This window comes from Mobula birostris, chromosome 26 (genome assembly GCF_030028105.1).
Source record: "Mobula birostris isolate sMobBir1 chromosome 26, sMobBir1.hap1, whole genome shotgun sequence".
NCBI classification, from domain to species: Eukaryota; Metazoa; Chordata; class Chondrichthyes; order Myliobatiformes; family Myliobatidae; genus Mobula; species Mobula birostris.
Window position 1 is genome coordinate 51,870,983 of NC_092395.1, and position 24,125 is coordinate 51,895,107.

The following is a 24,125-nucleotide window of genomic DNA, read 5'->3' on the forward strand; positions in this document are numbered from 1 at the left end:
CATCGCCGGCAGCCCATTCCACACACTCACCACTCTCTGAGTGAAAAAACTTACCCCTGACATCTCCTCTGGACCTACTCCCTAGCACTTTAAACCTGTGTCCTCTTGTGGCAACCATTTCAGGCCTGGGAAAAAGCCTCTGATCAATGCCTCTCATCATCTTATACACCTCTAACAGGTCACCTCTCATCCTCCATCACTCCAAGGAGAAAAGGCCGAGTTCACTCAACCTATTCTCATAAGGCATGTTCCCCAATACAGGCAACATCCTTGTAAATCTCCTCTGCACCCTTTCTATGGTTTCCACATCCTTCCTGTAGTGAGGCGACCAGAACTGAGCATAGTATTCCAAGTGGGGTCTCACCAGGGTTCCAAATAGCTGCAACATTACTTCTCATCTCCGAAATTCAATTCCACGATTGATGAAGGCCAATACACCGTACGCCTTCTTAACCACAGAGTCAACCTGCGCAGCTGCTTTGAGCGTCCTGTGGACTCAGACTCCAAGATCCCTCTGATCCTCCACACTGCCAAGAGTCTTACCATTAATACTATATTCTGCCATCATATTTGACCTCCCAAAATGAACCACTTCACCCTTATTTGGGTTGAACTCCACCTGCCACTTCTCAGCCCAGTTTTGCATCCTATCAATGTCCTGCTGTAATTTCTGACAGCCCTTCACACTATCCACAACACCTCCAACCTTTGTGTCATCAGCAAACTTACTAACCCATACCTCCACCTACTCATCCAGGTCATTTATAAAAATCACAAGAGTAAGGGTCCCAGAACAGATCCCTGAGGCACTCCACTGGTGACTGACCTCCATGCAGAATATGACCCGTCTACAACCACTCTTTGCCTTCTGTGGGCAAGTCAGTTCTAGATCCATAAAGCAACATCCCCTCGGATCCCATGCCTCCTTACTTTCTCAATAAGCCTTGCATGGGGTACCTTATCAAATGCCTTGCTGAAATCCATATACACTACATCTACTGCTCTTCTTTCATCAATGTGTTTAGTCACATCCTCAAAAAAATTCGATCAGGCTCGTAAGGCATGACCTGTCCTTGACAAAGCATGCTGATTACTCCTAATCATACCTCTCCAAATGTTCATAAATCCTGCTTCTCAGGATCTTCTCCAACAACTTACCAACCACTGAGGTAAGACTCACTGGTCTATAATTTCCTGGGCTATCTCTACTCCCTTTCTTGAATAAAGGAACAACATCCGCAACCCTCCAATCCTCCAGAACCTCTCCCGTCCCCATTGATGATGCAAAGATCATCGCCAGTGGCTCAGCAATCTCTTCCCTCGCCTCCCACAGTAGCCTGGGGTACATCTCATCCGGTCCCAGCGACTTATCCAACTTGATGCTTTCCAAAAGCTCCAGCACATCCTCTTTCTTAATATCTACATGCTCAAGCTTTTCAGTCTGCTGCAAGTCATCACTACAATCACCAAAATCCTTTTCCATAGTGAATACTGAAGTATTCATTAAGAAGCTCTGCTATTTCCTCTGGTTCCATACGTACTTTCCCACGGTCACATTTGATAGGTCCTATTCTGCACTTAATAATAGAAAAATACAGTACAGAAACAGGCCCTTCAGAGGGGAGAGAGGGGAGAGAGGGGAGAGAGGACAGAGAGGACAGAGAGGACAGAGAGGACAGAGAGGACAGAGAGGACAGAGAGCGGAGAGAGGGGAGAGAGGACAGAGAGGACAGAGAGGACAGAGAGGACAGAGAGGACAGAGAGGACAGAGAGGACAGAGAGGACAGAGAGGGGAGAGAGGGGAGAGAGGGGAGAGAGGGGAGAGAGGGGAGAGAGGACAGAGAGGACAGAGAGGACAGAGAGGACAGAGAGGACAGAGAGGAGAGAGAGGAGAGAGAGGAGAGAGAGGAGAGAGAGGAGAGAGAGGACAGAGAGGAGAGAGAGGACAGAGAGGACAGAGAGGGGACAGAGAGAGGACAGAGAGAGGACAGAGAGAGGACAGAGAGAGGACAGAGAGGACAGAGAGGACAGAGAGGACAGAGAGAGGACAGAGAGAGGACAGAGAGAGGACAGAGAGAGGACAGAGAGGACAGAGAGGAGAGAGAGGAGAGAGAGGAGAGAGAGGAGAGAGAGGAGAGAGAGGACAGAGAGGAGAGAGAGCGAATAACAGAAGTTAGAGCAGTCATCGGGAGCACTGGACACAGTATATCACCCCAGCCGACTCACAGGTGAAGTGTCGCCTCACCTGGAAGGACTGTCTGGGGCCCTGAATGGTGGCGAGGAAGGAAGTCTAAGGGCAGGTGTAGCACTTGTTCAGCTTACAAGGATAAATGCCAGGAGGGCGATCGGTGGGGAGGGATGGGGGGACGAATGGACAAGGGAGTCACATAGGGAAAGTACCTCTGCCACTCCTCCGGTTCCGTACACACTTTCCCACTGTCACACTTGATAGGTCCCATTCTTTCACGTCTTATCCAACGGCGTTCAGAGAGGCAGGACTGCGCAGGCGTGTGACGTCGGGCAGTGCAGCACGGCAGACTTAAAAGGGCAGAAATCTTGCTTCGCGTTTGATTCGAAGAAGGAAGTCTGAGAGTCGGAGCGGGAGTGCGGAGGAAGACATTTTTGAAATTTTCGTTTTTTTTTCCTCCATCGGCGTTCAGAGGCGGGACTGCGCAGGCGTGTGACGTCGGGCTGTGCAGCGCGGCAGATTTAAAAGGAACAGATCCTCAGAGCGGGCAGCGTAGTTTGCGGGCTGCGGAGTGAGCCGGGAGCAGAGTGAAGACTTAAGGGCTTCGGCTCAACAGGCTTAGGTGGAAACAGGCGAGGCGAGGAAGGTTTGGTATTCATTTTCTGTTGTTATTTGACGAGAGGGGCAGTATGAGTGTGAGGGCAGTTTGTTGTTCTTGGTGTTGGATGTGGGAGGCCCTGGAGTCTCCAAGCCTCCCGGACGTCTACATCTGCGCCAAGTGCATCGAGATGCAGCTCCTAAGGGACCGCGTTATGGAACTGGAGCTGCAGCTCGATGACCTTCGTCTGGTCAGGGAGAGTGAGGAGTTGATAGAGAGGAGTTACAGGCAGGTGGTCACACCGGGGCCACGGGAGGCAGCAAGTGGGTCACGGTTAGGAGGGGAAAGGGGAAGAGTCAGGTAATAGAGAGTACCCCGGTGGCTGTGCCCCTTAACAATAGGTACTCCTGTTTGAGTACTGTTGGGGGGGGGGACAGCTTTCCTGGGGGAAGCCACAGTGGCCGTGCCTCCGACACAGAGTCCAGCCCTGTAGCTCAGAAGGGTAGGGAAAGGAAGAGGAGGGCAGTTGTGATAGGGGACTCGATAGTTAGGGGGTCAGATAGGCGATTCTGTGGACGCAGTCCAGAGACCCGGATGGTAGTTTGCCTCCCTGGTGCCAGGGTCCGGGATATTTCTGATCGTGTTCAAGATATCCTGAAGTGGGAGGGTGTGGAGCCAGAGGTCGTGGTACATATAGGTACCAATGACATAGGTAGGAAAAGGGAAGAGGTCCTGAAAGGAGAACATACGGAGCTAGGAAGGGAGTTGAGAAAAAGGACCGCAAAGGTAGTAATCTCGGGATTACTGCCTGTGCCACGCGACAGTGAGAGTAGGAATGCGATGAGGTGGAGGATAAATGCATGGCTGAGGGATTGGAGCAGGAGGCAGGGATTCAAGTTTTTGGATCATTGGGACCTCTTTTGGCGCAGGCGTGACCTGTACAAAAAGGACGGGTTACACTTGAATCCTAGGGGGACCAATATCCTGGCAGGGAGATTAGCGAGGGCTACTGAGGTGACTTTAAACTAGAATGGTTGTGGGGTGGGAATCAAATTAAAGAGGCTAGGTGAGAGGAGGTTAGTTCACAACAGGGGGATAGGAACCAGTGCAGAGAGACAGAGGGGTGTAAAGTGAGGGTAGAAGCAAAAAGTAGTAAGGAGAAAAGTAAAAGTGGCAGGCCAACAAATCCAGGGCAAGCATCAAAAAGGGCCACTTTTCAACATAATTGTATAAGGGCTAAGAGAGTTGTAAAAGAGCGCCTGAAGTCTTTGTGTGTCAATGCAAGCAGCATTCGTAATAAGGTGGATGAATTGAAAGTGCTGATTGTTATTAATGATTATGATATAGTTGGGATCACAGAGACATGGCTCCAGGGTGACCAAGGATGGGAGCTCAGCGTTCAGGGATATTCAATATTCAGGAGGGATAGACATGAAAGAAAAGGAGGTGGGGTGGTGTTGCTGGTTAAAGATGAGATTAACGCAATAGAAAGGAAGGACATAAGCCGGGAAGATGTGGAATCGATATGGGTAGAGCTGCATAACACTAAGGGGCAGAAAACGTTGGTGAGAGTTGTGTACAGGCCACCTAACAGTAGTAGTGAGGTCGGAGATGGTATTAAACAGGAAATTAGAAATGTGTGCAATAAAGGAACAGCAGTTATAATGGGTGACTTCAATCTACATGTAGATTGGGTGAACCAAATTGGTAAAGGTGCTGAGGAAGAGGATTTCTTGGAATGTATGCGGGATGGTTTTTTGAACCAACATGTCGAGGAGCCAACTAGAGAGCAGGCTATTCTAGACTGGGTTTTGAGCAATGAGGAAGGGATAATTAGCAATCTTGTCATGAGAGGCCCCTTGGGTAAGAGTGACCATAATATAGTGGAATTCTTCATTAAGATGGAGAGTGAGATAGTTAATTCAGAAACAAAGGTTCTGAACTTAAAGAGGGGTAACTTTGAAGGTATGAGACATGAATTAGCTAAGATAGACTGGCAGATGACACTTAAAGGATTGACGGTAGATATGCAATGGCAAGCATTTAAAGATTGCATGGATGAACTACAACAATTGTTCATCCCAGTTTGGCGAAAGAATAAATCAAGGAAGGTAGTGCACCCGTGGCTGACAAGAGAAATTAGGGATAGTATCAATTCCAAAGAAGAAGCATACAAATTAGCCAGAGAAAGTGGCTCACCTGAGGACTGGGAGAAATTCAGAGTTCAGCAGAGGAGGACAAAGGGCTCAATTAGGAAGGGGAAAAAAGATTATGAGAGAAAGCTGGCAGGGAACATAAAAACTGACTGTAAAAACTTTTATAGATATGTAAAAAGGAAAAGACTGGTAAAGACAAATGTAGGTCCCCTACAGACAGAAACAGGTGAATTGATTATGGGGAGCAAGGACATGGCAGACCAATTGAATAATTACTTTGGTTCTGTCTTCACCAAGGAGGACATAAATAATCTTCCGGAAATAGTAGGGGACAGAGGGTCCAGTGAGATGGAGGAACTGAGCGAAATACCTGTTAGTAGGGAAGTGGTGTTAGGTAAATTGAAGGGATTAAAGGCAGATAAATCCCCAGGGCCAGATGGTCTGCATCCCAGAGTGTCTAAGGAAGTAGCCCAAGAAATAGTGGATGCATTAGTGATAATTTTTCAAAACTCATTAGATTCTGGACTAGTTCCTGAGGATTGGAGGGTGGCTAATGTAACCCCACTTTTCAAAAAAGGAGGGAGAGAGAAACCTGGGAATTATAGACCGGTTAGCCTAACATCGGTGGTGGGGAAACTGATGGAGTCAGTTATCAAAGATGTGATAACAGCACATTTGGAAAGTGGTGAAATCATCGGTCAAAGTCAGCATGGATTTGTGAAAGGAAAATCATGTCTGACAAATCTCATAGAATTTTTTGAGGATGTAACTAGTAGAGTGGATAGGGGAGAATCAGTGGATGTGGTATATTTGGATTTTCAAAAGGCTTTTGACAAGGTCCCACACAGGAGATTAGTGTGCAAACTTAAAGCACACGGTATTGGGGGTAAGGTATTGATGTGGATAGAGAATCGGTTAGCAGACAGGAAGCAAAGAGTGGGAATAAACGGGACCTTTTCAGAATGGCAGGCAGTGACTAGTGGGGTACCGCAAGGCTCAGTGCTGGGACCCCAGTTGTTTACAATATATATTAATGACTTGGATGAGGGAATTAAATGCAGCATCTCCAAGTTTGCGGATGACACAAAGCTGGGCGGAAGTGTTAGCTGTGAGGAGGATGCTAAGAGGATGCAGGGTGACTTGGATAGGTTGGGTGAGTGGGCAAATTCATAGCAGATGCAATTTAATGTGGATAAATGTGAGGTTATCCACTTTGGTGGCAAAAATAGGAAAACAGATTATTATCTGAATGGTGGCCGATTAGGAAAAGGGGAGGTGCAACCAGACCTGGGTGTCATAATACACCAGTCATTGAAAGTGGGCATGCAGGTACAGCAGGCGGTGAAAAAGGCGAATGGTATGCTGGCATTTATAGCGAGAGGATTCGAGTACAGGAGCAGGGAGGTACTACTGCCGTTGTACAAGGCCTTGGTGAGACCACACCTGGAGTATTGTGTGCAGTTTTGGTCCCCTAATCTGAAGAAAGGCATCCTTGCCATAGAGGGAGTACAAAGAAGGTTCACCAGATTGATTCCTGGGATGGCAGGACTTTCATATGAAGAAAGACTGGATGAACTAGGCTTGTACTCGTTGGAATTTAGAAGATTGAGGGGGGATCTGATTGAAACATATAAAATCCTAAAGGGCTAGATGCAGGAAGATTGTTCCCGATGTTGGGTAAGTCCAGAACGAGGGGCCACAGTTTGAGGATAAAGGGAAAGCCTTTTAGGACCGAGATTAGGAAAAACTTCTTCACACAGAGAGTGCTGAATCTGTGGAATTCTCTGTCACAGGAAACAGTTGAGGCCAGTTCATTGGCTATATTTAAGAGGGAGTTAGATATGGCCCTTGTGGCTACGGGGATCAGGGGGTATGGAGGGAAGGCTGGTGCAGGGTTCTGAGTTGGATGATCAGCCATGATCATAATAAATGGCGGTGCAGGCTCGAAGGGCCGAATAGCCTACTCCTGCACCTATTTTCCATGTTTCTATGTTTCTCTTCACATACTTGTAGAATGCCTTGGGGTTTTCCTTAATCCTGCCTACCAAGGCCTCCTCATGACCCTTCTGGCTCTCCTAATTTCCTTCTAAACTCCTTCCTGTTAGCCTTATAATCTTCTAGATCTCTAACATTACCTCGCTCTCTGAACCTTTTGTAAGCTTTTCTTTTCTTCTTGACTAGATTTATTACAGGCTTTGTACACCACAGTTCCTGTACCCTACCAAACTTCCCTGTCTCATTGGAATGTACCTATGCAGAACTCCACACAAATATCCCCTGAACATTTGCCACATCTCTTCTGTACATTTTCCCTGAGAACATCTGTTTCCAATTTAAGTTTCCAATTTCCTGCCTGATAGCCTCATAATTCCCCTTACTCCAATTAAACACTTTTCTAACTTGTCTGTTCCTATCTCTCTCCAATGCTATTGTAAAGGACATAGAATTATGATCCTTATCTCCAAAATGCTCCCCCACTGAGAAATCTGACACCTGACCAGGTTAATTTCCAATACCAGAGCCAGTACAGCCTCTCCTCTTGTAGGCTTATCTACATATTGTGTCAAGAAACCTTCTTGAACACACCTCTAAACCCCTCGCTCTAGGGACATGCCAATCGATGTTTGGGAAATTAAAATCTCAGCCTGTTATTATTACACCTTTCCTGAATCTGTCTCCCTATCTGCTCCTCGATGTCCCTGTTACTGTTGGGCGGCCTATAAAAAACACCTAGTAAAGTTATTGTTCCTTTCCTGTTCCTAACCTACACCCACAGGGACTCCGTAGACAATCCCTCCATGGCGCCCACCTTTCCTGCAGCCACGACACTATTTCTGATCAACAGTGCCACGCCCCCACCTCTTTTGCCTCCCTCCCTGTCCTTTCTGAAACATCTAAAGCCTGGCACTTGAAGTAACCATCCTTGTCCCTGAGCCATCCGAGTCTCTGTAATGGCCACCACATCATATCTCCAAGTACTGATCCACACTCTAAACTCATCCGTTTTGTTCACAATACTCCTTGCGTTAAAAAAGACACATCTCAAACCTTCGGTCTGAGCGCGTCCCTTCTCTATCACCTGCCTATCCTCCCTCTCGCACTGTCTCCAAGCTTTCTCTATTTGTGACCCAACCTCCTCTTCCCCAGTCTCTTCAGTTCGGCTCCCACTCCCCAACAATTCTAGTTTAAACTCTCCCCAGTAGCCTTAGCAAACCTCCCCGCCAGGATATTGGTCTCCCTGGGACTCAAGCGCAACCCGTCCTTTCTGTACAGGTCACATCTGCCCCAAAAGAGGTCCCAATGATCCAGAAATCTGAATCCCTGCCCCCTGCTCCAATCCCTCAGCAACGCATTTAACCTCCACCTCATTCGCGTGGCACAGGCAGTAATCCCGAGATTACTACCTTTGCGGTCCTGCTTCTCAACTTCCTTCCTAACTCCCTGTAGTCTTTTTTCAGGAGCTCTTCCCTTTTCCTACCTAGGTCATTGATACCAGTATGTACCACGACCTCTGGCCATTCTCCCTCCCACTGTAGGACGTCTTGGACGTGATCTGAAACATCCCGGACCCTGGCACCTAGGAGGCAAACTACCATGTACAAATTGGATCCATTGTGGAAGATTCATCAATGGCCCATCCACTTACTGAATTCTGAACTAAAGACAGCAGTACTTTTACAGTGGGCTGGCAGTACAAGGCAAAATCAATATTTTCTGATAAAAATGCAACTTGTTTCTTGTTGACAGTCAATGAAATAGTCTACTGTTATCTGTGTTGCCAGGAGAGGCCAGTTATTTTATGTGTCCAATGAGCCACGCTCATGATTTCCGCCTCATAGAAATCTCCCAAGCAAACAAACATCCAACTAAATGTAACATTAAGCAGAAGATTCTGTCATTACTTACATTTTCTGGAAGCTCAACAATTGAGGTCTGTTTAGATGAGAACGTCATATTAAACCTAATAAATAATGTTTCCTGCGGAGGTTCACTGAGGAAAGAACAGAACATTTCTTCATGCTCATAATGGTAACTATCTGCATTTATATAGCAACTTTCAAAACCCTAGGATGTCCAAATGCAGTCAAAGTTTTGAGGGAAGACAGCAACTAATTTGTATACAACAGTCTCACAAATCCAATAATTTTTGATTATATATTTTGTCTTTGGTTATATCGGTTAAGAGAAGTTCATAGAAGCGTATGATGCAGAAATGCGCCCTTCAATCGACTATTAACCATATTAACTATCTACATTGATTGCATTATAGGACTGTATCCTATGCCTTGCCAATATAACTATCCGGCTAAATGTCTTTTAAACATAGTAATTGTATCTGATTCTACCATTGCCTCTGTGTAAGAAAAAAAGTTACCACTCAGATTCCTTTCAAGTCTCCTTACTCTAACCTTAAACCTATGCCTCTGATACTCCTGCCAAGGATAAAGGGCTCTGACTTTCACTCTCATAATCTAATATGCTTTTGCCAAGTCACCGCTCAGCCTCCTTCCATCCAAGGAAAGCAAGCCCTCACGAGGAGGACCCATCAAGGGTGTAGAGTCACACTTAAAAAACAAACTAGAAAGACAAAGAGGGATCACAAAAATTACTTGCAGACAGGATTTAGGTAAATCTAAAGGGTTTTATAAAAATATTATGACCAAAGGAATAACCAGAAAGAATGGTGCACATTAGGGGCAGTTTATGTACATCCAGGTATCCAGTACAGCTTCCCTTTAAGAAAACATGGCCAATGTGCTGGGCTACAGGTAAAACTGAACTTAGGGTCCTGATGCCTCCACTCCCTTCCATCATGCTGGCTAATGTACAGTATCTGGAAAATAAAATTAAGGACCTTAGAGCAAAAACTGCTGTACCAGAGGGACATCAGGGACTGCTGCATACTTCGTTCCACAAAAACACAATGGCTTTTTTTTAAGCAAACACGAGGAAATCTGCAGATGCTGGAATTTCAAGCAACGCACATAAAAAATGCTGGTGAACGCAGCAGGCCAGGCAGCATCTATAGGAAGAGGTACAGTTGACGTTTTGGGCCGAGACCCTTCGTCAGGACTAATTGAAAGAAGAGCTAGTAAGAGATTTGAAAGTGGGAGGGGGCAATCCAAAATGATAGGAGAAGACAGGAGGGGAAGGGATGGAGCTAAGAGCTGGAAAGTTGATTGGCAAAAGGGATATGAGAGGATCATGGGACGGCAGGCCAGGGAGAAAGAAAGGGGGAGGGGGGAAGCCCAGAGTATGGGCAAGGAGTATAGTGAGAGGGACAGAGAGAGAAAAAGGAGAGAGAGAGAAAAATAATAACAACAAATAAATAACGGATGGGATATGAAGGGGAGGTGGGGCATTAACGGAAGTTAGAGAAGACAACGTTCATACCATCAGGTTGGAGGCTACCCAGAGGGAATATAAGGTGTTGTTCCTCCAACCTGAGTGTGGCTTCATCTTGATAGTAGAGGAGGCCGTGGATAGACATATCAGAATGGGAATGAGACGTGGAATTAAAATGTGTGGCCACTGGGAGATCCTGCTTTCTCTGGCAGACAGAGCATAGGTGTTCAGCGAAATGGTCTCCCAGCCTGTGTCAGGTCTCGCCAATATATAGAAGGCCACATCGGGAGCCACTGGACGCAGCATATCACCCCAGCTGGAAGGACTGTCTGGGGCCCTGAATGGTGGTGAGGGAGGAAGTGTACGGGCATGTGTAGCACTTGTTCCGCTTACAAGGATAAGTGCCAGGAGGGAGATTGGTGGGAAGGGATAGGGGGCGGGGGATGACAAATGGCCAAGGGAGTTGTGTAGGGAGCGATCCCTGCAGAAAGTAGAAAGGTGGGGAGAGAAAGATGTGCTTAGTGGTGGGATCCCGTTGGAGGTGGCGGAAGTTACGGAGAATTTCCACGTCCCATTCCCATTTTGACATGTCTATCCACGGCCTCCTCTGCTGTCAAGGTGAAACCACAGTTAGGTTGAAGGAACAACACCTTATATTCCGTCTGGGTAGCCTCCAACCTGATGGCATGAACATTGACTTCTCTAACTTCCATTAATGCCCCCCCCCTTCGTATCCCATCCCTTATTTATTTTTTTTTCTTCCTTCACTCTTTTTTCCTCTCTTTTTTCTCCCTCTGTCCCTCTCACTATAACTCCTTGTCCATCCTCTGGATTCCGCCCCACCTTAAATTTGAAGAAACTTGGAGACTATTTATTCAACATTTTCATATGATGCAGTTTGACCTTTTCAAAGCCTTTTTTTTCTAACTAAAAATATACGGATAGAGGAGTGGAGTTAATGACATTAACGATTATATCCAATGTAATATGTTAGCCCGACTTTGTTTTAGCTTTGTTTAATTTAGTCTAGTTTTGGTTAGCTTAATTTAGTGTGTTTTTTTTTCCTTTTCTAGTTTGGGGTTTTTTTTTAGTTTTTTTTCCATTTATCTTTTACCATGTTCAATTATATTTAGAGTTGGGGAGATCTAACATACTTGTACTACCAACAATTTTATATTTGCAAATGTTAGCTATTAATAATGTAATCCTATTCTCTGTTTATCAATATTATTGTTATGTTTATAATATTGAAAATTAATAAAAAGACTGGAAAGAAAAGAAATTAAAATGTGTGGCCACTGGGAGATCCTGCTTTCTCTGGAGGACAGAGCGTAGGTGTTCAGCAAAACGGTCTCCCAGCCTGCGTCGGGTCTCTCCAATATATAGAAGGCCGCATCGGGAGCACCGGACGCAGTATATCACCCCAGCTGACTCACGGATGACTTGTCCGCCACAACAGACAGGATCTTCCAGTAGCCACCCATTTCAACTCTGCTTCCCATTCCCATTCAGGTATGTCTATACATGGCCTCCTCTACTGCCATGATGAGGCTAAACTCAGGGTGGAGCAGCAACATCTCATATACTGTCTAGGTAGTCTCCAGCCCCTTGGAATGAAAATAGAATTATCCAACTTCCGGTAATTCCCTCCCCCTCCCTTCCTCTATCCCTATTTCACTCTGCCCCCTTCCCCAGCTGCCTATCACCTCCCTCATGGTTCTGCTTCCTTCTACTACCCATTGTGTTTTCCCCTATTCCTTCTTCACCTTTCCTGCCTATCACCTCCTTGCTTCCCCTCCCCCACCCCTTTATCTTTCCCCTTACTGGTTTTTCACCTGGATCCTACCAGCCTTTTCCTTCCCACCCTTCCCCCACCTTCTTTATAGGGCCTCTGCCCCTTCCCTCTACAGTCCTAACGAAGGGTTCTGGCCCGAAACGTCGACCGATCTTTTCCACGGATGCTGCTCGATCTGCTGAGTTCCTCCAGCGTTTTGTGAGTGTCACAGGTGAAGTGTCGCCTCACCTGGAAGGACTGTCTGGGACCCTGAATGGTGGTGAGGGAGGAAGTGTACGGGCATGTGTAGCACTTGTTCCGCTCACAAGGATAAGTGCCGGGAGGGAGATTGGTGGGAAGCGATGGGGGGGACGAATGGACAAGGGAGTCACGTAGGGAGCAATTCCTGCGGGATGCAGTGGAGGGGGGAGGGAAAGCTGTGGTGGGATCCCGTTGGAAGTGGCGGAAGTTACGGAGAATTATATGTTAGACCCGGAAGCTGGTGGGGTGGTAGGTGAGGACAAGGGGAACCCTATTCCTAGTGGGGTGGCGGGAGGATGGGGTGAGAGCAGATGTGTGTGAAATGGGGGAGATGCGTTTGAGAGCAGAGTTGATGGCAGAGGAGGGGAAACCCCTTTCTTTAAAAAACAAGGCATCTCCTTCGTCCTGGAATGAAAAGCCTCATCCTGAGAGCAGATGCGGTGGAGACGGAGGAATTGCGAGAAGGGGATGGCATTTTTGCGAGAGACAGGGTAGGAAGAGGAATAGTCCAGGTATCTGTGAGTCCGTAGGCTTATAGTAGACATCAGTAGATAAGCTGTCTCCAGAGATAGAGACAGAAAGATCTAGAAAAGGAAGGGACGTGTCAGAAATGGACCAGGTAAACTTGAGGGCAGGGTGGAAGTTGGAGGCAAAGTTAATGAAGTCAACGAGCTCAGCATGTGTGCAGGTAACAGCGTCATTGCAGTCGTCGATGTTGCGAAGGAAAAGTGGGGGACAGATACCAGTATAGGATTGGAATATGGATTGTTCCACAAAGCCAACGAAAAGGCAGGCATAGCTGGGACCCATATGGGTACCCCTGGCTACACCTTTAGTTTGGAGGAAGTGAGAGGAGCCAAAGGAGAAATTATTAAGAGTACGGACTAATTCCGCTAGACGGAGCAGGATGGTGGTAGAGGGAAACTGGTTAGGTCTGGAATCCAAAAAGAAGCGGAGAGCTTTGAGACCTTCCTCGTGGGGGATAGAAGTATATAGGGACTGGACATCCATGGTGAAAATAAAGCGGTGGGGGCCAGGGAACTTAAAATCATCGAAAAAATTCAGAGCATGAGAAGTGTCACGAACATATGTAGGAAGGGATCAACTTTCCATCTCTCAGCTCCATCCCTCCCCCTCCTGTCTTCTCCTATCATTTCAGATTCCCCCCCACCCACTTTCAAATCTCTTACTAGCTCTTCTTTCAGTTAGTCCTGATGAAGGGTCTCAGCCTGAAACGTCGACTGTACCGCTTCCTATAGATGCTGCCTGGCCTGCTGCGTTCACCAGCATTTTTTATGTTTTTTTTTAATCGGAGCAAGAGGCTGAGAGTGAAGGAGTAAAGAATCTCGGAGAGAAGTCTTTTTTTTTTACGCTGCTCAGGGAAAAGAGGCTAGACTGCGCAGGCACATGACGCAGAGCACCAAAGGTTTACAAAACAGACCATCATATACAGCGGGCAGCGGAGTGAGAGGGAGCAGTGTGGGATGGCTTTGGCTCAACAGGCTTTGGCATGAATAGGCAGAGGCGAGGGTAGGTTCTGGTAAGTTTTTGTTTTGTTTGTTTAGAGTAGAGAGAATGCCAGGCAGGATGTTGGAATGCTCCTCTTGCGGGATGTGGGAAGTCAGGGAGACCTCCGGTGTCCCTGACAACAACACCAGCAAGAAGTACATCCAGCTGCAGCTCCTAACAAACCGCATTAGGGAACTGGATGACCTCCGGATCATTCAGGAGAATGAGGTGTTTATAGATAGTAGTTTCAGGGAGGTAGTTACGCCAAAGAAGCAGCGCACAGGTAATTGGGTTACAGTCAGGCAAGGAAGGGGAAAGGGTAGGCAGAGCAGGGTTCCCCTGTGGCCATTCCCATCAACAATAAAGATACCGATTTGGATACTGTTGGGGGGGATGACTTACCTGGGATAAACTGCAGCAGCCAGATCTCTGGCACTGAATCTGGTTCTGCAGTGCAGAAGGGAGGGTAGAAGAAGAGGAGAGCAGTAGTGATAGGGGACTCGATAGTTTGAGGTTCTGTGGTCGTGACAGAGACCCCCAGATGGTTTGTTGCCTCTCGGGTGCCAGGGTCAGGGATGTCTCTGATTGCGTGCACAGCATTCTGAAGTGGGAGGGTGATCAGACAGATGTCATGGTACACATCGGTACCAATGACGTAGGAAGAAAGAGTGAGGAGGTCCTGAAGAGAGAGTATAGAGAGCTTGGTAGGAAGTTAAAAAAGCAGGACCTCGAGGATGGTAATCTCAGGATTGCTACCTGTACCATATGTCAGTGAGGGTAAGAATAGGATGCTCTGGCGGTTGAACACGTGGCTGAGGAACTGGGGTGGGGGCAGGGTTTCAAATTTCAGGACCTCTTCTGGGGCAGGTGGGACCTGTACAAGAGAGACAGGTTACACCTGAACTATAAGGGGACCAATATCCTTGCAGGGGGATGGGAACCAGAGTGTCAGAGCAGATAGCGGAGCCGGGGTGAAAATAAATGATGTTAAAAGTTCATGCAAAGTCACAAATAGAAGGGTTGTGTGTGGTGGTAATAATCTTCTGAGGTGTGTCTATTTCAATGTAAGGAGTATTGTGGAGAAGGCTGACGAGCTGAGGGCGTGGATTGACACATGGAATTATGACATTATAGCCATTAGTGAAACTTGGCTGCAGGAGGGGCAGGACTGGCAGCTTAATGTTCCAGAGTTCCGATGTTTCAGACGTGATAGAGGCAGAGGAATGAAGGGTGGGGGGGGGCGGGTGGCATTGCTAGTCAGGGAAAATATTACAGCAGTGCTCAGGCAGGACAGATTAGAGGGCTTGTCTACCGAGGCCATAGGGGTGAAGCTGAGAAACAGGAAAGGTATGACCACATTAATGGGGTTGTATTATAGACCACCCAATAGACAGCGAGAATTGGAGAAGCAAATCTGCAGAGAGATAGCAGACAACTGCAGGAAACATAAAGCTGTGACAGTAGGGGATTTTAATTTTCCACATATTCATTGGGACTCCCATACTGTTAAAGGTCTAGACGAGTTAGAGTTTGTAAAATGTATTCAGGAAAGTTTTCTAAATCAATATATAGAGGTACCAACTAGAGAGGATGCAATATTAGATATCCTATTAGGAAACGAGTTAGGACAGGTGACGGAAGTGTGTGTAGGGGAACACTTTGGTTCCAGTGATCATAACACCATTAGTTTCAACTTGATCATGGATAAAGATAGATCTGATCCTTGGGTTGAGGTTCTAAACTGAAAAAAAGCCAAATTTGAAGAAATGAGAAAGGATCTAAAAAGCATGGATTGGGACAGGTTGTTTTCTGGCAAGGACATAATTGGTAAGGGGGAGGCCTTCAAAGGAGAAATTTTGAGAGTGCAGAGTTTGTATGTTCCTGTCAGGGTTAAAGGCAAAGTGAATAAGAATAAGGAACCTTGCTTTTCAAGGGATATTGGAACTCTGATAAAGAAGGAGAGAGAGATGTATGACATGTATAGGAAACAGGGAGCAAATAAGGTGCTTGAGGACTACAAAAAGTGCAAAAAATAGTTAAAGAAAGAAATCAGGAGGGCTAAAAGACATGAGGTTGCTTTGGCAGTCAAGGTGAAGGATAATCCAAAGAGCTTCTACAGGTGTATTAAGAGCAAAAGGATAGTAAGGGATAAAATTGGTCCTCTTGAAGATCAGAGTGGTCGGCTATGTATGGAACCAAAAGAAATGGGGGAGATTTTAAATGGGTTTTTAGCATCTGTATTTACTAAGGAAACTGTCATGGAGTCTATGGAAATACGGCAAACAAGTAGTGAGGTCATGGAACCTACACAGGTTAAAGAGGAGGAGGTGCTTGCTACCTTGAGGCAAATCAGAGTAGATAAATCCCCAGGACCTGACAGGGTATTCCCTCGGACCTTGAAGGAGACTGGTGTTGAAATTGCAGGGGCCCTGGCAGATATACTTAAAATGTCAGTAACTATGGGTGAGGTGCCGGAGGATTGGAGGATAGCTCATGTTGTTCCATTGTTTAAAAAAGGATCGAAAAGTAATCCGGGAAATTATAGGCCGGTAAGTTTGACATCGGTAGTAGGTAAATTACTGGAAGGAGTACTAAGAGATAGGATCTACAAGTATTTGGATAGACAGGGACTTATCAGGTAGAGTCAACATGGTTTTGTGCATGGTTGGTCATGTTTAACAAATCTATTAGAGTTTTTCAAGGAGGTTACCAGGAAAGTGGATGAAGGGAAGGCAGTGGATATTGTCTACATGGACTTCAGTAAGGCCTTTGACAAGGTCCCGCATCAGAGGTTAGTTAGGAAGATACAACCACTGGGTATACAAATGTTTGTACATGGAGAGGTAGTAAATTGGATTGGACATTGGCTCAATGGAAGAAGCCAGAGAGTGGTAGTGGAGGATTGCTTCTCTGAGTGGAGGCCTGTGACTAGTGGTGTGCCACAGGGATCAGTGCTGGGTCCATTGTTATTTGTCATCTCTATCAATGATCTGTATGATAATGTGGTAAACTGGATCAGCAAACTTGCTGATGATACAAAAATTGGAGGTGTAGTGGACAGAGAGGAAGTTTTTCAAAGCTTGCAGAGGGGTTTGGACTAGCTGGGAAAATAGGCTGAAAAATGGCAGATGGAGTTTAATACAGACAAGTGTGAGGTATTGCACTCTGGAAGGACAAACCAAGGTAGAACATACAAAGTAAATGGTAGGGCACTGAGGAGTGCAGTGGAACAGAGAGATCTGGGAATACAGATACAAAATTCCCTAAAAGTGGCATCACAGGTAGATAGGGTCATAAAGAGAGCTTTTGGTACATTGGCCTTTATAAATCAAAGTATTGATTTATAAATAAATATCAATCAATCAATCAATCTGTAAAAGGGCTGGATGGTTTGGAGTTTGTCAAATGTGTGCAAGATAGTTTTTTGGAGCAATACATAGAGGTACCAACTAGCGAAGGGGCAGTGTTGGATCTCCTGTTAGGAAATGAGACAGGGTAGGTTACGGAGGTATGTGTTGGGGAGCACTTTGGGTCTCGGCCTGAAATGTCAACTGTGCCTCTTCCTAGAGATGCTGCCTGACCTGCTGTGTTCACCAGCAACTTTGATGTGTGTTGCTTGAATTTGCAGCATCTGCAGAATTCCTCCTGTTAAGGGTTACAAGGATGTTGCCAGGACTTGAGAAATTGAGTTACAGAAAAAGGTTGAATAGGTTAGGACTTTATTCCCTGGAGTGTAGAAGAATGAGGGGAGATTTGATAGAGGTATATAAAATTATGATGGGTATAGATAGAGTGAATGTAAGCAGGCTTTTTCCACTGGGGCTAAGGGAGAAAAAAAATGAGAGTACGTGGGTTAAAGGGGAAGGGGGAAAAGTTTAAAGGGAACATTAGCGGGGGCTTCTTCACACAGAGAGTGGTGGGAATGTGGAATGAGCTGCCAGATGAAGTGGTAAATGTGGGCTCACTTTTAACATTTCAGAAAAACTTGGACAAGTACATGGATGAGAGGTGTCTGGAGGGATATGGTCCAGGTGCAGGTCAGTGGGACGAGGCAGAAAAATGGTTTGGCACAGCCAAGGAGGGCCAAAAGGCCTGTTTCTGTGCTGTAATGTGTACGGCTTACCCCGGCACTCCAGACCCAGTGCTTCAGCCAGTGTGCTTCAAACTTCCACCACATGGACTGGGCAATGGTATCAGATAAAGGCAGAGTTGATGGTGTTTACTTCACAAATAACTCACCAATGTGCACAGATGCAGTGGTTTTATCTCAATCCTAATCCCCCAACTTGAAAAATCTGGTGGTTAAATGTCATCTATTTTATCTGCCGAGGGAGTTTTCCACCATCATCTTGGCTGTAGTTATATTCCACCCGGACAACATCAAGCAGTAACTGAAGACCGTGATTATCAATCATCAGTTAGCACATACTGATGGCTTCCCAATCACTGTGGGGGATTTCCAACAGGCCAACTTGAGGAAGTCCCAGACCAACTACCACCAGCACGTCACCTGTTGAACCAGAGGAGGTAATACACTGGACCATTGTTACAAGACCATTAAGAATGCTTACTGTTCCATCCTACCCATGCACTTTGTCAAGATTGATCACCTGGCTGTGTTCCTACTCCTGGCATACAGGCTGCAAAGGGAGATGGAGGACCACTTATAAGACCACTTTGAACCGGTGGATTGGACCATATTCTGGGATGCATTGTCAGATCTGAATGAGTTGTTACCAACTTCATGAAGAACTATGTGAATGAGTGTGTGCCTTTGAGAACGTATGGGGCATACCCAAACCAGAAGAATTGAAAGATCAGGAGATTCACAGTCTGCTGAGGGCTGGGTCTGTGGTGTTCAAGACCGGTGATCCGGTACTCTACAAGAAGTCCAGGCATGATCTACGGAAGGCTCTCTGAAGAGCAAAAAAGCAATTCCAGGTGGAAGCCCCCTGGTTTTCTCGGTTGTGCAAGTCTAGGGAAGACACTCTCCGGTTCCACCAAACTCCTGTTAGTGTGGATGCTGTGTAATGTGCTACCCTGTTACAAATTAGTGCCACAAAATATTTATGAATATATTTATATTTATGAATCTTAAGGGTTAGTAAAGGAAAACAAAAAAAAAGGGCCCATTTTAATTTAACAGTCAAATGTACACAAGTTGGACTTGTTGAATGTCTCAGTCACTCACGCGCTGGGGCCCATAATTACTAATGGTGTTATTAATGACGGAATGACAAATTACTTCAAAATCAAGAGGACATAACTATTTTGGTTGGGGCGGGGGAGTGTAATGTCTTAGTTCACATCTTTACTGTTATGCTGTATGTATTTCATTTATCAGTTCTGTAAGAGCGGTCTGCTCTGCTTTCAGCCTGTTTGGGTTACTGAGCACACACCACCTTCCGAATGTCGCTCGCAATCCACCTCAAACAAACAAATCTCCCACCGAGTCGTAACACACTTCCCAGTTCTCTTCATCTCGCACCGAACAAAAGTCTCAAGGCCCACCTTAGTGTCTCTCACCAGAGAAACCTGCTCTCAGTTTTACCATCCTAATTAGATGGCACACATTCCTCATCACCCGTTATCTTCAACAGTAAGTCAGTGCAGGACTCCCTGTGGCCATTCTCCTCAGCAACAGGTATACCCCTTTGGATACTGCTGAGGGGGATGACCTATCTGGGCAAGGCAGCAGCAGCCACACCAATAGCACTGTGGTTAGCTCTGAGCCTCAGAAGGTTAGGGTGAAGTCAGGCATAGGGGACTCGACAGTTAGGGGGACCTCCAAGGTGGTAATCTCCAGATACTCCCAGTGCAAAGAACTAGGGAAAGTCAGAACAGGAAGATAGCACAGATGAATAAGTGGATGAGGATATGGTGCAGGGGGCAGGGTTTTAAATTCTTGGATCGTTGGAACCTTTTCTGGGGATGGGGTGATCTGTACAAGTGGGCCGGGTTGCACCTGAACTGGAGAGAGCCCAACATCCTAGAAGGGAAGCTTGCCAATGCTATTGGGAAGGGTTTAAACTAGATTTGCAGGGGTGGGAATCGAAATGAAGAGGCAGAGGACGGAGCGGTCAGCGCACAAGTAGAGACGTCTTGTAGGGAGCTTGTGAAGAAGGATAGGCAGATGATAGAGCAAAGATGCACTCAGCCAGGTGGTTTGAGATGTGTCTATTTTAATACCAGGAGTATCATAAACAAGGTGGATGAACTTAGAGCGTGGTTCAGTACACGGGACTACGATGTTGTCATTACAGAGACTTGGATGTCTCGGGCAGGAATGACTGATGAGTGTGCTAGGTTTTAAATGTTTCAAAAAGGACAGGGAGGGAGCCAAAAGAGGTGGGGGTGTGGCATTGCTAATCAGGGATAGTATCAGAGCTGCAGAAAAGGAGGAAGTCAAGAAGGGATTGTCTACTGAGTCATTGTGGGTGGAAATCAGAAACAGGAAGGGGACAATAACTCCACTGGGAGTTTAATTATAGTCTCCCCAATAGTAACAGAGACATCAAGGAACAAATAGGGAGGCAGATTCTGGAACGGTGCAATAATAATAGGGTTGTTGTGATGGGTGATTTAAACTTTCCTAATATTGACTGGCGTCTCCTTAGAGCAAGGGATTTGGATGGGGTGGAGTTTGTTAGGTGTATTCAGGAAAGTTTCCTGAAACAATATGTAGATAAGCCAACTAGAGGAGAGGTTGTACTTGATCTGGTATTGGGAAATGAACCTGGTCAGGTGTCAGATCTCTCGGTAGGAGGGCATTTTAGAGGCAGTGATCATAACTCTATTTCCTTTACCACAGCGCTAGACAGGGATAGCAGCAGACAATTTGGGAAAACATTAATTATGATAGGGGGAGATATGATGCTGTTAGGCAGAAACTTGGGAACATAAATTGAGAGCAGATGTTCATAGGGAAATGCATGGCAGAAATGTGGGAAATGTTCAAGGAACATTGGCATGGCATTCTGCATAGGTATGTTCCATTGAGGCAGGGAAAGGATGGTACGGTAAAAGAACCATGGTGTACAAATGATGCAGAAATTCTAATTAAGAAAGGAAAAGCTTTTGAAAGGTTCAAGAAACTAGGTACTGTTAGAGCTCTAGAAAATTACAAGGTTGACAGAAAGGAGCTCGAGAATGAAATTAGGAGAGCTAGATGGGGTCATGAGAAGGCCTTGGCAAGCAGGATTAAGGGAAACCCCAGGGCATTCTACAAGTCCGTGAAGAACAAGAGGATGAGCCAAGTGAGAATAGGACCAATCAGGTGCGATAGTGGAAATGTGTGCATGGAAGAGGTGGCGGAGGTACTTAATGAATACTTTGCTTCAGTATTCATCAGGGAAAAGGACCTTGACAATTGTGGGGATGACTTACAGCAGACTGAAATGCTTGCGTATATAGACTTTAAGAAAGAGGTTGTGCTGAAGGTTTTGGAAAGCATCAAGTTGGATAAGTCTCTGGGTCCGGATGAGATATACCCCAGGCTACTGTGGGAGGTGAGGGAGGAGATTGCTGAGCCTCTGGCAATGATCTTTGCAACATCAATAGGGATGGGAGAGGTTCTGGAGGATTGGAGGGTTGCAAATGCTGTTCCCTTGTTCAAGAAAGGGAATAGAGATAGCCCAGGAAATTATAGACCAGTGAGTCTGACTTCAGTGGTGGGCAAGTTGTTGGAGAAGATCCTGAGAGGCAGGATTTATGAGCATTTGGAGAAGCATAATCTGATTGGGGATAGTCAGCATTGCATTGTCAAGGGCAGGTCTTGCCTTATGAGCCTGATTGAATTCTTTGAGTATGTAACAAAACACATTGATGAAGGTAGAGCAGTGGATGTAGTGTATATGGATTTCAGTAAGGCATTTGATAAGGTTCCCCATGCAAGGCTCATTCAGCAAATAAGGAGGCATGGGATCCAAGGAGACCTTGCTTTGTGGATCCAGAACTGGCTTGCCCACAGAAGGCAAAGAGTGGTTGTAGACAGGCCATATTCTGCATGGAGGTCGATGACCAGTGGTGTGCCTCAGGGATCTGTTCTGGGAGCTCTCCTCATTGTGATTTTTATAAATGACCTGGATGAGGAAGTAGAAGGGTGAGTTAGTAAGTTTGCTGATGACACAAAGGTTGGAGGTGTTGTGGATAGTTTGGCGGGTTGTCAGAAGTTACAGCAGGTTATCGATAGGATGCAGAACTGGGCTAAGAAGTGGCAGATGTTCAACCCAGATAACTGTGAAGTGGCTCATTTTGGTAGGTCATATTTGAAGACAGATTATAATATTAATGGTAACACTCTTGGCAGTGTGGAGGATCAGCGAGACCTTATGGTCCTTGTCCATAGGACACTCAAAGCTGCTACACAGGTTGACAATGTTGTTAAGGAGGCATATGGTGTGTTGGCCTTCATCAGGTATGGGATTGAGTTCAAGAGCCGTGATGAAATGTTACAGCTGTATAAGACCTTAGTTAGACCCCACTTTGAGTACTGTGTTCAGTTCCGGTCACCTCACTACAGGAAAGATGTGGATACTATAGAAAGGGTGCAGAGGAGATTTACAAGGATATTGCCTGAATTGGAGAGCATGCCTTATGAGAATAGGTTGAGTGAAATCGTCCTTTTCTCCGTGGAGCAATGGAGGATGAAAGGTGATCCAATAGAGGCGTACAAGATGATGAGAGGCATTGATCATGTGGATAGCCAGGGGCTTTTTCCCAGGGCTTAAAAGTATTAAGTTAGATAAGTTGCTGGGTCTGGACAAGATATACCCCAGGCTACTATGGGGCATGGCAAGGGAGGAGATTGCTGAGCCTTTGGCGATGATCTTTGCATCATCAATAGGGACGGGAAAATTATCAGAGGATTGGGAGTTGCAAATGGCTAACACGAGGGGGCACAGTTTTAAGGTGCTTAGAAGTAGGTACAAGGGGATGTCAGAGGTAAGTTTTTCACACAGAGAGTGGTGGGTGCGTAGAGTGCACTGCCAGTGACAGTGGTGGAGGCAGATACAATAGGGTCTTTTAAGAGACTCTTAGATAGGTACATAGAGCTTAAAAAAATAGAGGGCTATGTGGTAAGGAAATTCTAGGCAGTTTCTAGAGTAGGTTATGTGGTCAGCACAACATTGTGTTCTATAAAACACCTGGATCTACTGCAATTTGCCCACTGCCACAATAGATCTCTTCACTCAGCCTTGGGCCATCTGGACAACAGCAATACGTACATCAGGCTGCTGTTTATTGATTACAGCTCAGTGTCCTATCATCCCCTCAGTACCAGTCAACAAGTCTCAAAACAGGCCTCTGCAACCGGATCCTTTGCACTTCCTCATCAGGAGGCCACAGTGAATCAGTAGCAGAAATTATATCTCCTCCTGACAATCAACACAGGAGCACCTTAAGGATGTGTGTTTAGCCCACCGTTCTACTCGCACTATACTTGTGACTGTGTGGCTTAAGCACCATCTATAAATTTGCCGATGACACAATTGTTGTTGGCAGAATCTCACGTGGTGACAAGGAGGTGTACAGGAGTGAGACAGATTGGCTAGTGGAGTGGCGTCACAACAACAACTTTGCATTCAACATCAGTAAGACCAAAGAACTGATTGTGGATTTCAGGAGGGGGAAGTCGGGAGAACACATACCAGTTCTCATCAATGGGTGAGTAGTTTCAAGTTCCTGGGTGTCAATATCTCTTAAGATCTATCCTGGGCCCAACATTTGATGCAACTAAAGAGAAGACAAGCTAGTGACTTATATTTCATTAAGTCTTTGAGAAGATGTGGTATGTCACCAAAGACTCTAGAAAAATTTTATATATGTAAATTTTATATAGGTTGCATCACTGTCTGGTATGCAGGTACCAATGTACAGGTTTGGAAAAATCTGCAGAGCATTATAAACTTAGGCACTCGTCATGGGCTTTAGCCTCCCACCATCGACTGCATCTTCAATAGGCAATGCCTCAAGAAAGTGGGAATCTTTAAGGACCCTACCATCAGACAGGAGCTACAGGAGCCTGAAGACACACTCAAAATTTTAGAAAAGCTTCTTGCTCTCCGCTATCAGATTTCTGAACAGACCATGAACCCATGAGCACTAACTCACTTTTTGTTCTCTTTTTGCACTACTTATTTTTAAAATATTTCTTATTGTAACTTAGTATTTTTTATCTATTGCACTGTACAGTTGCTGCAAAATAACAAAATACATGACATATCGTATGTCAGTGACAGTAAACTGATTCTGATTAATACCAGGCTGCTGTGGGAGGCAAAGTAAGGGAAT

The 24,125-nt window shown here is 45.8% G+C and overlaps 1 protein-coding gene across 3 annotated transcripts in view; it reads right to left on the bottom strand.

The window, feature by feature from the left end:
• Nucleotides 1–24,125, bottom strand: part of LOC140188412 (cystinosin-like) — a 93,028-nt gene that overhangs the window by 54,304 nt on the left and 14,599 nt on the right. For 2 of the 3 annotated variants that reach the window (XM_072244659.1, XM_072244660.1), the window contains exon 4: nt 8,849–8,933. The exons of the other annotated variant lie outside the window; for it this stretch is intronic. In XM_072244659.1, the coding sequence (XP_072100760.1) occupies nt 8,849–8,933 (85 nt within the window). The remainder of the gene's footprint in view (nt 1–8,848; nt 8,934–24,125) is intronic. 3 annotated transcript variants of the gene reach the window in all.